The following is a 15,312-nucleotide window of genomic DNA, read 5'->3' on the forward strand; positions in this document are numbered from 1 at the left end:
GAATTAATTTTCAATAAAAATTTCAGCATTAAGAAATATAATTTTTTGAGTCTTAATCAATTTAAAAGGAAATAGTAATAATTTGTATATTAAAATATTTTATTTAGTAATTATAAATGATAAACAACTAAAGTAATTTGAAAAAATAATAAAATATTTGTTTAAAAATAACTTAATACGTTGAAAATTAGAAATGATTAACTATTTTTTATTAAGAAAAAAATTGAGGAAATTTTTTATTATATAAAATTGAGGAAATTTTTTATTATATAAATTTTTTTATCTGTTTTGAGTTTTTAATATAATAGATTTGAAGAAAATCGATCAATTAAAAATAAATAAATAAAATTTAAGAAATTATTTTAAAAAAATTATATATCTAAATAAAAGTCTTGAAATTCAGATACATGATAAATATAAACATCAAATCAATTCTTAATTGTCAAATTTTTTTTATATTAAAAAATCAAATTCACCTATTATAAAGATTATAAAAAACCAATAATATTGTTAATGTAAATACTAAAAAACCAACTCAATTAAATATTAATATTTTTAATTTAAAATTTATATAATAAAATTAATTTAAAATTTAAAACAAAACAAAATTATTTATTTTGTAAATAATTATTTAATAAATTAATAACAAATTTTTTTATAAACTCATTTTTCACATAAAATTTGATAATAGTTTGTTTTTTTTTTAAATTCAAAACAATATCAAACTAAATTAATTTTATTAGTTATAATTAATTGAATTAATTTAAATAAAAAATTGAAGATTAAAAAGAAAATATTTTTTAAATCAATATCTAAATATTAAACATAATTTATATTTTTATATATATATTTGTTGATAAATATCTCAATAATTATAATTTTTTATATATTAAATTTAGTAAATAAAATCAATTAATTTTATAATATATTTATAATAATTAAATTACCATTTTTTTTCTTCTAAGATATTATTTCTTTAAGAGACGATTTAAAGTGTAATTTTTTTTAAATGAATTTTAGAAATCATATTTCAAAAGATGATTTTTTTTGTATAATTTTTTTTTTATAAAAAAAATAGTCTTTCAAAGAGACGATTTTAAAAGAAAATAACATTCTTTTTTCTATTTAACAAAAATTACTGTAGATTTGAAATTATTTTTTCTATAATATAGTTTAAAAATTATTTTTTAAAATTATCTTACTCTTCACAAAAATCCTACCTTTCTAGTGTGATATCGTACAGCAGCCAAACAGAGACTTTTAAGTGGGAATGGGCTGCCCATGAAAATAACAACTATATTTTATATTTGATCAAAGATCTTATTAAAAAATATCATGGTAGACATGATTTTTCTATCTTTTTTTTTTTTTTTGTTTTTTTCTGAAAGCTTCAGCAGAGTTTGACATATTCATAAGCCCGCCACAACATTATGGAGAGGGAAATCGATTGAGACTTAGATTAGGATATGCATGGAATTTGGTGGTCGTTGGAGAGACAAGGAAGGCTCGTCTGGCCCCATGCATGTATTTTCAAATCAAAATCTTAAAAAAACAATTCTATTATAATTCTTCCAACTATTCTTTAGTTTGACTTTGAAAATTTTTTAGCTGCTCTTGCATTTGACTTTGGGACGAGTTGCGGTATAAAAATATGTAGATGATTGAGTGAATTTTGAAAGAATTTTTTTTCCAGTTATTTGACTATATTTGATTCTTGAAAAATATCGGGAGAAAAAAATATTAAAGAAAATATATGTATAAAAGAATTTTGAATTTTAATTTTTGTTATTTTGATGATATTTGTTTGTTGATTGAATAAAAAAAACTAAAATATTTGACTTTTTATATTCAACTAAAAGTAACATATTAATATCGTTTAATATAATTAAAATGAACTTGTTATCAATAGATTCGGTTTAGTTATATTGGATAATATGAACATATTACTTTTAATTAAATAGAAAAAATCAAATATTTTAATTTTTTCTATTAAGATAAAAAACAAACACTATTAAAGTATTTTAATATAATCGTAGTGTTTAACGAACTGAAAAATTGTAAAACAATGGGCAAAACTGGGGTGAAGGTCACATTCAAGTGGAATGCATGCCCTGTTTGGGATAAAGATGCAATTATTGAGCTGGTTCATAGTCCAACTATTTGACAGCCACGAACGCTGATTTGTTCTCATTCACTTGTTCCACCTGATTAAATATTTCATATGACTGGTCACTGGTAGGAATCTTAATGTAGTTCATATTCAAAACCCACTTGACAATCAAATCCCACATTCTACGTTTCCAAATTACACAGCTTGCGAAGAGACTTTTATCATTTATGTCGTTTGTGAGCTTATAGAGCTAGCTTGTCTGGTTATTGAAGAATAAAGACATATTCTTGATCTGAAAGTACGATGCTCATCATCATGTTCTTCTGCAAGAAGTGTCCTCGTCTCCTTCTTTTCTGTCTGATCACCCTGTCGATCAGTTGCTTTAGATCAGTGACGTGCGCGCAGCTACCTGCCAAAGAATGTAAGAGGCTTCTGACTCTACATGTTATGCTTTCTGTTTGTACAGTCTGACCATAACCGCATACTGTCTTTTCCAGAAGAGCTAAATCTTTTGTAGGATGATAGAAATGATTGGGGATGGTGCAGAATTACCCAAATGAAAAGGATCTTAAATGGAAATAATTTTCAGAATTTTTTATCTCCACTAGTCCTTTACGATGATTTTCCTTCATATCTCCCATTCATATTCATTGCGATTGTCGAAGTTTGTAAGGTTTTCCTTTAGATTTCTTTTGCATATTTTTCCAATACCTAAATATGTTTGATTTTTTTTCTCAATACTATTAATGAATTTCTAACTTGTTTTCACTTGATTTTTTTACAACTATTTAAAATAATAATTATATAAAAATATATAACAATTAAAAATGAAACTTTATACATAAAATTTATTTTTAAGATGTATTTTAAAATATTATAGATGACTTGATAAATTTTTATTTTATAAAACATTATAAAACGGTTTTCAAAAATAGTTTTGAAAATTTATTTTTCAAAACCATTTTAAAATATAGTTATCAAACTAGTAAAATACTTTTTGTTTTGGTTTCAAATTTCTTCGCTTATCATTTTAATAAATTTATTTTATTTATTTTTTTATAAGGATTTTAGGTAAGTGAATTGAATAATTCTTAAAAAAAATATATTTTACATATAAAATACATTTGGTAATGAAGTTTGAAATCTAAGAATACTTAGTGTATTTATATTAAAATTTAAGGAGTTTGAATGAAATTAATTATAATTTTCTTTTATATTTTTAAAATTTGAACAAAAAGTAATTCAACTTCCAACAAATTTTTATGAAATAAATAAAATAAAATAAAATAAAATATTATTATTGAAAATAAATATATAAATTCATTTATTTTACTTTTTAAAAATGGTTGTATCCGTACAAAAAGTCCCGTTTCTTTCCCGGCTAAAACCAAGTTTGTGATTAGCAATAACCAGAGAGTGTGAATGCAGTGGAGGCTCTGCAACAAATTGTGACAAAAATGGGCGCCAAATGGTTGAATTCAAGTGCGGACCCTTGTACGGATGAGAAACTCCCCATTCCACCACATGTGGCGTCAGTTGAGGACAAGAACAACACCGTCTTCTGCAACTGCTTTTTCGATAATCAAACCACCTGTCATATCACCACCATGTATCAATTTTTCCTTTTTCCCTCATCACCGTTTGGTTGCCAAGAAAATATATTAGAAGAAAACGAAACGAATGATTATTTCGATGTTTCATTAATTGGAGTCATGGAGAACACGAAACCCTCGTTCGGCTATGAAACCGGAGTTCTGGTTTCTTTTCTTTTCCTCGCTTTTCTTGGCAACCAAATGAAGGGTTACCTCTGTATGATTTTTCATCTTGAGAAAAATTTACCCTAGCGTTTGATATTTCATTTGTTGCATTGCAGATTCCTCAAGAGTTACAGTCTTAACGGCACACTCCCACCAGAATTGGTTCAGCTTCCCTATCTCCAAAAGCTGTAAGGATCTTCACAAAAGAAGTGTGAATGTATATATATGCAATTAACATGTTATATATGAAATTTTGTGTCTTCTCACAGCGATCTTACTCGGAATTGCCTTCAAGGCAAACTTCCAATAGAATGGGCTTCAATGACGTCTTTGAATTTTATGTGAGTCTATTTTCCTCATCCTGCTCAAGTTCATTCAAGTCCAATTTCATTTTCTTTTTCTATCCTTTATTTTGATTTTGATTCTGATCTTTGCCCCCTTTTGTGAACATGATCACCACAAATTGTAATGCAGCTCACTCACTGCCAACAACTTATCTGGGGAAATCCCTGTGGAATGGGGAAGTTTTACCAATCTCACTTACTTGTATGCTTTGATCTTGTAAAATTTATTTTATTTTTGACATGGTTCTATTGAATTGGTTAGACCATGTTATTTTTTTGCTTGTTCTTGTATTGTTATTTTAATTGCAAGAAAATGCAGGAGCTTTGAGGCCAACCGGTTGTCTGGAAATATTCCTCAGGAGCTTGGGAATTTGGCCAACTTAACAGTGCTGTAAGACACATCACTTTATATCCACATTTACGTCAAAAACCTATATATTCCTCTTCCTCTTCAATTGAAGTACTTTATTCTGTTGAGAAAGTTTATTTTGCCTAATGTTTAGTTGCCCAAAAAGACTGAGAAACAGAAAACAAAAGGAAAAATGAAAATTGAGGCTAGTTTGATCATTAGTTCTGTTTGTTGTCATGGACTTCAATAATCAAAATAACAAAAATTCTTAGGTGCCATTTTATGACTGCAGGATACTTTCCTCCAACAAGTTTGTTGGAAATTTGACAGAAAGCCTTGCCGGGTTGAAAAATTTACAGGATTTGTAAGTTCCCATTTATTTTTCTCTTTGAACATATGGATTTCCTTCATAATTTCGCATCAAAAGAGGGCCTTCCTTTGTTGTTATTTGCAGTAGGATAAGTGATAATAACTTTACTGGAAGCATACCTCACTTTGTTGAGAGCTGGACTCAACTTCAAAGGCTGTAAGATCCTTATCTATAGTAAAGTTAATTGCATTTTGAGAATGAAATACAAGGGTTCCACTATATACTACCACTTATGGTTTTATTGCATCATTGAAGACAAACATATGCAAGTGGACTGGAAGGACCCATCCCAGATGGCATCTTTCGTTTGGAAAAATTGACTGACCTGTGAGTAAAAGGACCTTCTCAACTTATTCTATGAATCCTCATGCTTTAAAGAATTTTTCACTTTTGGTAGATTGACAAAATATTGGTACTGGAGGATTTAAGCATCCCCTACTTATGGTGTCTTCTCTTTGCACAGGAGGATCACAGATATGAATGGGACAAGTTTCACACTTCCTCAGAGTTTGGGTAACCAGAACGACATGAGATACCTGTATGTCAAATGCTCCTCTTAACAGAATGTATCTTGCTGACTTAAAATATGCTATCAAGAACCACTGAAGTGTCCTGAATTTCATCTTTAGGGTTTTGAGAAACCTGAACATGTCTGGAACAATCCCAGATTTTATTTGGCAAATGGACAACCTGCTGACTCTGTAAGTCTAAAACCTCATTGATCTCCATATACATGTTGTATAATATGTTTTCAATCTAATTTTATAGTATCAATGTTGGTTCATCTGGCAATGATATGACCCTGTTCCTAAGCTATGGCACAAATATTAATCCATATTAGAATGTATTTTTATAATGAACAACCTGCTGACTCTGCAAGTCTAAAACTTCATTGATCTCCGTACACATGTCCTATAATATGTTTTCAATCTAATTTTATAGTATCAATGTTGGTTCATCTGGCAATGATATGACCCTGTTCCTAAGCTATGGCACAAATATTAATCCATATTAGAATGTATTTTTATAATGAAACTCTTAAAAAAGATTTTATGTACAAAGAAAGAAATAAACTAGCTCCTTGCTGACCTAACTTGACTTAGCCAAACTAAAGAGGATATGATGCATATATATATGTATGTATGTATGTATATTTCCCTTGCCAACTTTTAAACCTTTCTACTTTAGCCCTCAAGAAACTGAGCAAAATGCCAGGAATTCTTAAAGACAATAATCTTTGGGGATTGCAATTGAGTGCCCTGTTCTCAGAGACCACTTCCCTTTTATTGATGATCAGTCGATTTAAACATGATCTGCTCCTTTGGTTTAGTGGTGATGATTAGCCTGGCCTGATTCTTTGAGTTTTTGATTTATCTTCTTTGTGATCTTTGGAGGAATCTTGATCTTATATCTTGTGAGTTGCTCTGGTGGGTTTAATCTGGGAGGATGGATCCTTGTGTGATCAAGTTCAGTCTTCTCATGTGTACTTGTATGAGGCCTCCTAAAGGCACTGTAGAGTTTCAAAATTAACAGGATTTTGGGTTTCCTAAGAAATGAAAATATTTTGACATTTTGATAGATAATTTTAGAATTTAATACCATAGAAGTAAGATTCTCAACAATAGTTTTTCCCTGCGATAACTGTTAAACTTCTGACTAGATTGAGTTTGAAAGCAAATATAGAAAACCATGCTGTAGAACTTTAATAGTATCACGCGGCAGAATTTTAATAGTTTTACCAAGTATGGGGCAAAGGCGAGCATCACAGGCATATAATGATGTTCAAGAGGAGCAGCTGCCAAGGCTGACTGAAATATCAACAGCTTTCATTTGATGTCTAAAAGTTTTGTTGTCATAATAGCCAACTAAACCAATTGACGTCGCTCTTTAAATGATATGTTTTTGTTCTTTGTTATATGCTCCTGTAAATCTGTCATTAGCTCCTTTATTGCTTTAAATATTAATTAAATTCCTGTCATTACAATGATGGAATACATCCTTTGAAGAGATAAGCCTGCCCTTTTTTGCTCTCTAAATTTTTTTCAGCGACTTTACCTTTAACAAGTTGGAAGGAGAAATACCAGGCACTGCAAGAATACCAAAATTCACGTGAGCGATTAACTTTAAGCTTTGATATTTTGAAATGGCTTTAGTACCATGCTAAGATGACCATTATATCATGCTAAAAATGTGTCATATGTCCTCTTTTTAGCCTTTTGACTGGCAACAGGCTATCTGGAAATCTATCAAATTCGATCTTGGGTACAATCTCGGTTTCAGATAAAAGTCTGTATGTTCCTAGACTTGGATGCTTAATTTTCTGTTTGCTTGATCTGTTTTAAATTTTCTTAGATTTAATTATTATTTTCTTTTATCAGAATTTGTAGATTTAATTATTTAGTTATGGATGTTGTTGACTGTTGGATCTGAATTTATTTGGAAGATAATCTGCATTCCTTGGCTCCATGAGCATTGCATTTGATTGCATGTCTGTAATTGGATCCCAGTTCTCAGTATTCTCCTTCAAAAAATGTAAATGTATAATACTTTTACCTAAACACAACTTTAGCCTTTCTTTTCAGTTCACAATTTATTCCATCTTTGCACTTTCACTTTCAAATTTTGGATTAAATTTCTTTCACATTATAAAGAACTTGAATAAAATACGTCTTGCATCCCACATAATTTTCCTAACTGCCATAATTATAACTGTATCATAGTGGGGATGTCCACATCAAATATTATGGAATGTAAAGATTTCAAATGAATACTGCTTTCATCATCATCATTTCCCCCCCATTTGATTCATTATATTCCATTGAATTCAAACTTTTATTAAAGCCACAAGGTGAGGTTGCATTAATACTTAAATCATACTTCTACTTTTAGATAGTAGTTGGATTTGTCTTGAGTTTAATGCTTGTCTTGAGCATAAAACTCAAGACAAATCCAACTCGTGTGAAGATGAGGTAGATGAGAAAGTTTTGCAAGTGTCATGGTCTCGTGTGAAGTTCACGGATGAAGCTCTAGTGGAGGGGGCAAATAGGTTTCCTAACCCTCCTAGCTTGGGGATTTTGGATTCTAGGAGGCCGCTTTAGATGTTACTGTAGGATGGTTAGAGGCTGCGGGAAGCAATTCAAAGAACTCCTCAGGTAAGGAGTTGGAAATTAGGGCTGAGAAGTTGGGATCCTCTAGGGCCTTGGAGCATGCCGGCGATTTAGAGGGAGAGGATCCTGTTCGCCTTCCCAATAAGTTTATTCAATTTAGCAACTTTGTGGGGATGCTAGTTGTGGGGTTCGAGAAGGAGATTAGTTCATTTCTGAAGAATTTGGAGGAAAGAAAAAGGGCGTTAGGTTAAGATCTCAGGCGGAAAGAGGATTTTGGCTTCCCGTCTCGAGAGGGAATTACGGAAGCTTGAGTGCACTGTTAGTTACAATAGCTCTCCATGCTCCTTCAGGGGAAATGGGAGGATTAACGGGGGTTCTACAGTTGTCTTGTGAGGGAGTTGTTTTGTTTCTTCTGTTGTATGAGGTTTCTGGGGAGGAGGAGGGTTGGTTTCAAGGGGTTGGCTTTATTGTGTAGGGTGGTAGGTTTTCTGATTCTTCTCTCCCCTCTTGCTTGCCTTGTGGCCTGTCCTTGTATACTTCATGTGTACTCCAATGTGCCGTTTTGCAAGCGCTTTTAATACATTTTTATTTTTTATTTACCTATCAAAAAAAGTTTAATGCTGTAACAGTTTGTATTGATGTCCTATTTGTGAACTCCACATGAGGTAGTCATTGCTTGACGTGTATCCACCCTATGCCACGTGGTCATTATTGTGACTTGGACAATCTCAAGGGATCACATGTCTTGCAACCAAATCCCATGTGGAAAAGATGGTTTTCCACTGTCATGACACCAAGTGTACTCATCTTTCCACAGCCACACTACCTTCATCACCACAATGGAGTTATTTATCACCTCCTTAGTTGATTAGGTCTTTGGACTCTGGTAGAAAGAGACTGGTTGGGGTGGATTGAAGCAAAGGTTGAAAGATAGATTGTAATCACTGCCATGGGAGTGGGAAAGAGATTTGATGGTTATTGGAATGTGTAGTGGGGCGATTGGAGGTGGTGGATACTACAAGGTTGAATTTTAGAGATAGTGGGAGTCAAGGAAAAATTCGTAATGGTTGGAGGTGGATGTAAGAAAATGATGAGTACTGCTAACTTGGATTTTAGAGAAAAGAAAGCCATGAAAATTGATCAAGGATAGAATATTGGATATATTTTTTTGATAGGTCAAAAAATAATATTATTCACAACACCTAATTAGAAAAGGGCACACTAAAGTACATAAGGAGTATACAAAAGTGCTGCAAAGGCAAACATATGGAGAGATGAACAAAGAAACACTGTGCTCTCATCAATAAGAGCCTAATTAATCAACAAAATCTAGAATGGACATAGATTTTCTTGCCCAAAGCCAAAGAGAGCATAGGAAAGAGTTTTGAGTCCGATGGTTCTTCATTGACAAAAGCTCTATGATTCTTCTTATTCCAAATGGTTTAAAATAAGCATAAAGGAGCTGCCCTTTGCACCTTCATGCACTTCTTGCCCCTCAAGGTCACTTGCCAACTTAATAACATTTCTCTAACCATTGCATACATCACTCAACTTTAAACAACGAGACAATAAGTGTCACAATATTCTCGTTTCAGCATAATGAAGGATATGATTAGTTGATTTCTCCTCTACTTTACAAAGATTGCATATATTTGGTGAAGTCCATCCCCTTCTTTTTAGTTTTTTTTTTTTTGATAAGTAATCCCCTTCTTTTTAGTTGACCTAAGGTCGAAATTCTCCTCCAAGCTACTTCCAAAACAAAGAATCCTACTTTTGTTGGCACCCATGGGATCCGTACTATTATTGAAAAAATTGCTTCTCTTTCTAGCTCCAAGCAATAGTAGAAGGCTTTGACCAAAAAACATTCATTCTTTGATTCCTTCCTATCAATTTGTCTTCCATAACCCTTTTCATTGAATACTTTGGCGACTTTTCTAAAAAGGCCTCAACATTTTCTAACTCCTAATCATTAAATTGTCTTGAGAAACATGAACTCCATTAACCTCCTCCTCTTATCTCCTCCCAAATATATGCAACCCCGCCCACATCCTTTAAGTCAGCTATGGTGAACAATGATGGGAAAGCAATGCTTAGTGTTATATCGTCACAACCAATGTTTAAAATATTGCAATATTTCGGAGATATATCGCCGAAATATGTGTATGGGAGGGTACCGACACAATAATACCCTCTGAAATCTCAACTAACCTATATTTCCTTATATTCATGTTTTTTTTGCTGATTTTTCAGTGATTTTAACCCCACGTCATCAATTTTTTGAATTTTGACTTCCAAAATTTTGAATTAGGCTCTTTAAACTTGACCCAACAATTCTAACCCTTTAAAACCCAACCCAGCTTGTTGTGCCTCTTTCTTTGGAGCATATCTCCAACTCCACTTTTCAAGCAGGGCCTTGTTTAGAATAGTTAAGTCTTTGATGCCCAAACCATCTTTCTTCTTTTTCATGTATGCAATTGACCATATTACCAAATGAAGTTTTTTCTCATTACCTCTCCTTTCTTAAAGAAATCTCTTTGAATCTTCTCTTGTCTCAAGCACATCTTTTTTGGATTGGCAAAACAAGACATGAAAAATATGGACGAAGTAAACAAAGTACTTTTAATTAGCATTAGCCTTCCACCTTTTGAAAGATATTGTCTATTCTACATAGCAAGCCTCATGGTGAATCTTTCTTCCACTACCTCCCATATTGCTCATGACTTGAAATAACTTGCAAAAGATGAAGGATATGACGTCTAAGCTAGCGAGCATGCTAATAAGATCCTAGGTGTAATGGAAACATAAAAAATTTAACTTTGGCCTTAGAAGGTTGTGTTAGAAACATATGTAGGGTTTGAATATTCTCAAATCCAAATCCTGTCGCCATAATGACCTCAAAAGCCAAGTGTGTATTCTACCCAATGGTCATTCCTTGTCTTGGCACTAGAGGAGTGTAGGCTCCTCTTTTTCTTCTTAAGTGAGAGAGAACTAGGGTTTTCTCTCTAAATGCAAGACTAAAATGAAACAAATGACTAATCCTAAACCCTAAGAGGGTTTATATAGCCTCTCTCGTGGGTTTAAGTGACTTAAGCCCATTGTAGGCTTAGGTCACTTAATCTAGCCTATTGGATTCTAACTAATTTATTAGTCCGAATGCTTTTTAATTAATTAATTAGTCAATCCAGAAAACTTAAAGTTAAATAATTACTAAGTTCCTATGTAACTTTACATTTTTACCAAAATGCTCTTATGCACACATATGATTAATTACATTAAAGCTCCTTCATAATTAGTGCCACAAAGGTATGTGAGCTCAAGCAGAGACCATTGAAATCCATATGAAACACTGACTGTCTTAGAATCCAATTCCGAAGTTGACTCAACATTTCACTAAAGAGAGTCAACTGCACTCTAGTACCTTATGATATTACATCGAGATAATAAAATTGATTAAATCTAATTTAATCAATTTCTTGGACATGTAACCTACTATCCGTCACATGCAAACTCCTAATGAACTTGTGTCTGTAATCTAACAAAATGAGAGTCATCAACTTCTCAAATCCTTTAACATTTTCTCATCATCATCACTTTTGGAACTTTGAAACTTTGAAACTCTTCTTTAATAGTATATAAATCAACTCCCTTCCTATTTTTACGTGATTGAAGAGTCATCTCAAATGTTTGAACCCATAAGTTCATCTATCTTTGGGGACTCCACATAATGCTGGTCATTTTTGCTTTAAATCTCTTCAAGAGAGATCTTAAAGTTTTTCAAACCACTTTTATTGTTAGGGATGGGTTCTCCAAGATTAAAGTTAGAATTAACAACATCCACCACCAATTTAATAGGAAGTTCTGCAAAAGTCTCATGTTTTTCCATCCTAATTATCTCAAATCTAGAAATCAACATTTAGAGTTGAGTTTCTTTAATAGCATTAATTCCTTCATGGGTAATTTAGAGAATATCCCAAGCCTACTTAGCCGAAGTGCATGTAGCAATTCTTTTGAATTCTTTTATACTAATGGTATTAAAGATGGAGTACATAACTCAAGCATTATGTTCATTAGCTTCATTTGCACTTCTACCCCATTCTAATTTAGGTTTGACGACATTTTTTTATCTATCTAGTACCTTCTCTATCCAATACCTTTGGTGGTCTACCTAAATTCAATGGCTTCCACACATTTTCGCTTTGCATTTTAAGAAGGTATTGCATTCTCACTTTCCAATGTAAATAATTTTCACCTTTAAAATAGGGTGGCCTCACCATTGAAGTGACCTTTTGACAAGGATCCATACTTTGAGATTCAAAGATCGAAAATGATTTAAGAAAAACCCGCTCTGATGCTAATTGTTAGTGAATCTCATGGATTGGTACCTAGAGTGGGGGGTTGAGTAAATGCCTTAAAAAATGTTTAAGGTTTGACCCACAAATGTACTCTCTTCTTGTTTTTCCTTTTTCTCAAAACTTCAATCAACAAACAAACCACATGCACAAATGATGCAACAATACTCTCCTAAGTAGTTTATTTAATCAAATCACAAGCATATGAAACCAATACTCTCCTAACGCATGAGATATGAGCTTATCCACAACTATCATTGAGATAAAAAAACAAAAATTAATGAAGAGTGTTAAAAGAGGGAGAGAGAAAACCTTAATTCTCATTCATATGATTAACTTCTTACAATAGAGAAATATATATACAAGGCTAGGTTGAACTAACTACCATATATGTGACCTATATTAAGAAAAGAAAGAAAGATTGTACACTATAAATACATTATATTCAACACTCTCCCTCAAGCTAGAGCATATATGTCATATGCACCAAACTTGTTACAAATGTATTTAATCCTAGGACCTCTGAGAGATTTAGTGAAGATGTTTGCTAGTTGATCATTTGAATTAACAAAACTTGTAGCAACACACCCTGATGCGATCTTCTCTCTAATGAAGTGACAGTCAACTTCAATATTTTTGGTCTTTTCATGAAAGACTGGATTGGATGCAATATGTAATGCGGTCTGATTGTCACAGGCTAACTTTATCTGTTCATCTTTTCCAAATCTCAATTCCTAAGGAGTTGCCTCAACCATATGAGTTCACATGTTGCCAAAGCCATAGCTCGATACTCAGCTTCGGCGCTTGATCTGGCCACTACATCTTGTTTCTTACTCTTCCAGGATATTAAGTTACCTCCAATAAAAACACAATACCCTAAAGTGGAACGCCTATCTGAGGGTGAACCAACTCAGTTTGCATCTATGTAACCAACAATTTGGGTATGACCCCTATTTTCATACAACATACCTTAGCCTGGTGTTCTTTTAATATATTGAAGAATGCGGATCACAACATCTCAATGGTTGTCACATGGTGACTGTAGAAATTGACTAACCACACTCACAGGAAAAGAGATGTCTGGCCGAGTAATTCAGTTTGCCTACAAGTCGTCGATATCTCCCAGGATCTCTTAGAGGCTCCCCCTGTCCTGGTACAAGTTTGACATTTGGATCCATAGGAGTGTCAATAGGTTTACATTCTAACATACCTGTTTCTTCCAAGATGTCTAAGGCATACTTCCTTTGTGACATAACCACACCTGAACTGGATTGAGCTATTTCAAGTCCCAGAAAGTACTTGAGTTTGCCCAAGTCTTTGGTTTGAAAGTGGTTGAAAATGTGTTGCTTTAGTCTTTGGATGCCCTCCTGATCACTGCCTTTAATGACAATGTCATCCATATAAACTACCAAATAGATGCACTGGCTCGAAGAGTTATGATGATAGAAAACTGAATGATCTGCTTCACTCCAAAGCATTCCAAACTCTTGAACAACTGAACTAAAACGCCCAAACCATGCCCGAGGAGATTGTTTCAAGCCATATAGAGAGAGGCGTAACTTGCACACTAAACCAGACTCCCCCTGAGCAACAAAACCAGGTGGTTGCTCCATATACACTTCCTCGAGAAGTTCACCATGAAGGAAAACATTTTTAATATCCAACTGATAAAGAGGCCAATGACACATAGCTGCCATGGAGAGAAATAAGCGAACAAAAGCAATCTTGGCAACAGGAAAGAAAGTGTCACCATAGTCACAACCATAAATATGAGTATAACCTTTAGCAACCAAGCGGGCCTTAAGGCGATCAACCTGACCATCAGGACCAACTTTAATAGTGTAGACCCAACGACATCCAACTGTAGATTTACCAAGAGGTAAAGAAACAAGATCCCATGTGTCATTGGAGTGTAGAACAGCCATTTCATCAACCATTGCCTGTAGCCACCTAGGATGAGAAAGTGCCGCACTAGTGCTCTTAGGAAGAGAAACAGAGGATAAAGTAGAGACAAAGGCAGAATAGGATGAAGATAATTGATGGTAGTTCAAAAAATTATAAATAGGATGAGGATTACGAGTAGATCGATTACCTTTCTGAATAGCAATAGGCAAATGGTCAGTAAATGACAGGGCCGGGGTTGAGGAAATCGGTGGGACAAGAGGTGAGTCATCAAGTACCTCAGCTGAATAGAGAGAAGGAGCAACAACACGATGTCGACGATGATAAACCTGAAGAGGACTAGAGAGCGCATCTGAAGGGGGGGATATATAGAGAAGTGACAATACTTCAAAAATGGGAAGAGATTCAGAGAATGAGAAGAATGGAGAGTCCTCAAAGAAGGTGATATCAGAGGAGAGAAAATAACGATGAGTATCAGGGGAATAACAACAATAGCCCTTCTGAAGTCGAGAGTATCCCAAGAAGATGCATTTCGTAGCCTTGGCGAAGAGCTTGTCCTGTCCAGGTGTGAGAGTATGAACAAAACAAGTACAGCCAAAGACATGAGGAGGAAAGAAATAAAGAGGTTGGGTAGGAAAAAGGAGGGAATGAGGGATTTGGTCATGTAATATAGATGAGGCCATACGATTAATCAAGTGACAGGCTGTAAGAACAGCATCCCCCCAAAAACGAAAAGGAACATGATTATGGAGAAGGAGGGTACGGGCTGTCTCAACAAGATGTTGATTTTTACGTTCAGCAAACCCATTTTGTTGAGGAGTATGAACACAAGATGACTAATGGAGGATCCTATGTGGGGACATAAAAGAAGTAAAGGGTGTAGAAAAATATTCCCGAGCATTGTCACTGCGTAACACTCGAATAGAAACATTGAATTGTGTTTGGATTTCAGCATAAAATTTCTAAAAAATAGAGAATAACTCAACTCAATTTTTCATTAAAAATAACCAAGTATATCTTGAAT

At 33.4% G+C, this 15,312-nt stretch overlaps 1 protein-coding gene across 1 annotated transcript in view; it reads left to right on the forward strand.

Moving 5' to 3' along the window:
* Positions 1 to 2,225: 2,225 nt before the first annotated feature.
* LOC100266879 (probable LRR receptor-like serine/threonine-protein kinase At1g29720) overlaps positions 2,226 to 15,312 on the forward strand; it is a 33,586-nt gene continuing 20,499 nt past the window's right edge. Inside the window, exons 1-13 of the mRNA XM_010657286.3 lie at positions 2,226 to 2,531; positions 3,539 to 3,719; positions 3,984 to 4,055; positions 4,137 to 4,208; positions 4,342 to 4,413; positions 4,531 to 4,602; positions 4,853 to 4,924; positions 5,015 to 5,086; positions 5,186 to 5,257; positions 5,394 to 5,468; positions 5,560 to 5,631; positions 6,977 to 7,039; positions 7,143 to 7,220. Of these exons, the coding sequence (XP_010655588.1) occupies positions 2,414 to 2,531; positions 3,539 to 3,719; positions 3,984 to 4,055; positions 4,137 to 4,208; positions 4,342 to 4,413; positions 4,531 to 4,602; positions 4,853 to 4,924; positions 5,015 to 5,086; positions 5,186 to 5,257; positions 5,394 to 5,468; positions 5,560 to 5,631; positions 6,977 to 7,039; positions 7,143 to 7,220 (1,091 nt within the window). The 5' untranslated portion in view covers positions 2,226 to 2,413. The remainder of the gene's footprint in view (positions 2,532 to 3,538; positions 3,720 to 3,983; positions 4,056 to 4,136; positions 4,209 to 4,341; positions 4,414 to 4,530; positions 4,603 to 4,852; positions 4,925 to 5,014; positions 5,087 to 5,185; positions 5,258 to 5,393; positions 5,469 to 5,559; positions 5,632 to 6,976; positions 7,040 to 7,142; positions 7,221 to 15,312) is intronic.

This window comes from Vitis vinifera, chromosome 10, assembly GCF_030704535.1.
Source record: "Vitis vinifera cultivar Pinot Noir 40024 chromosome 10, ASM3070453v1".
In the NCBI taxonomy this organism is placed as follows: Eukaryota; Viridiplantae; Streptophyta; class Magnoliopsida; order Vitales; family Vitaceae; genus Vitis; species Vitis vinifera.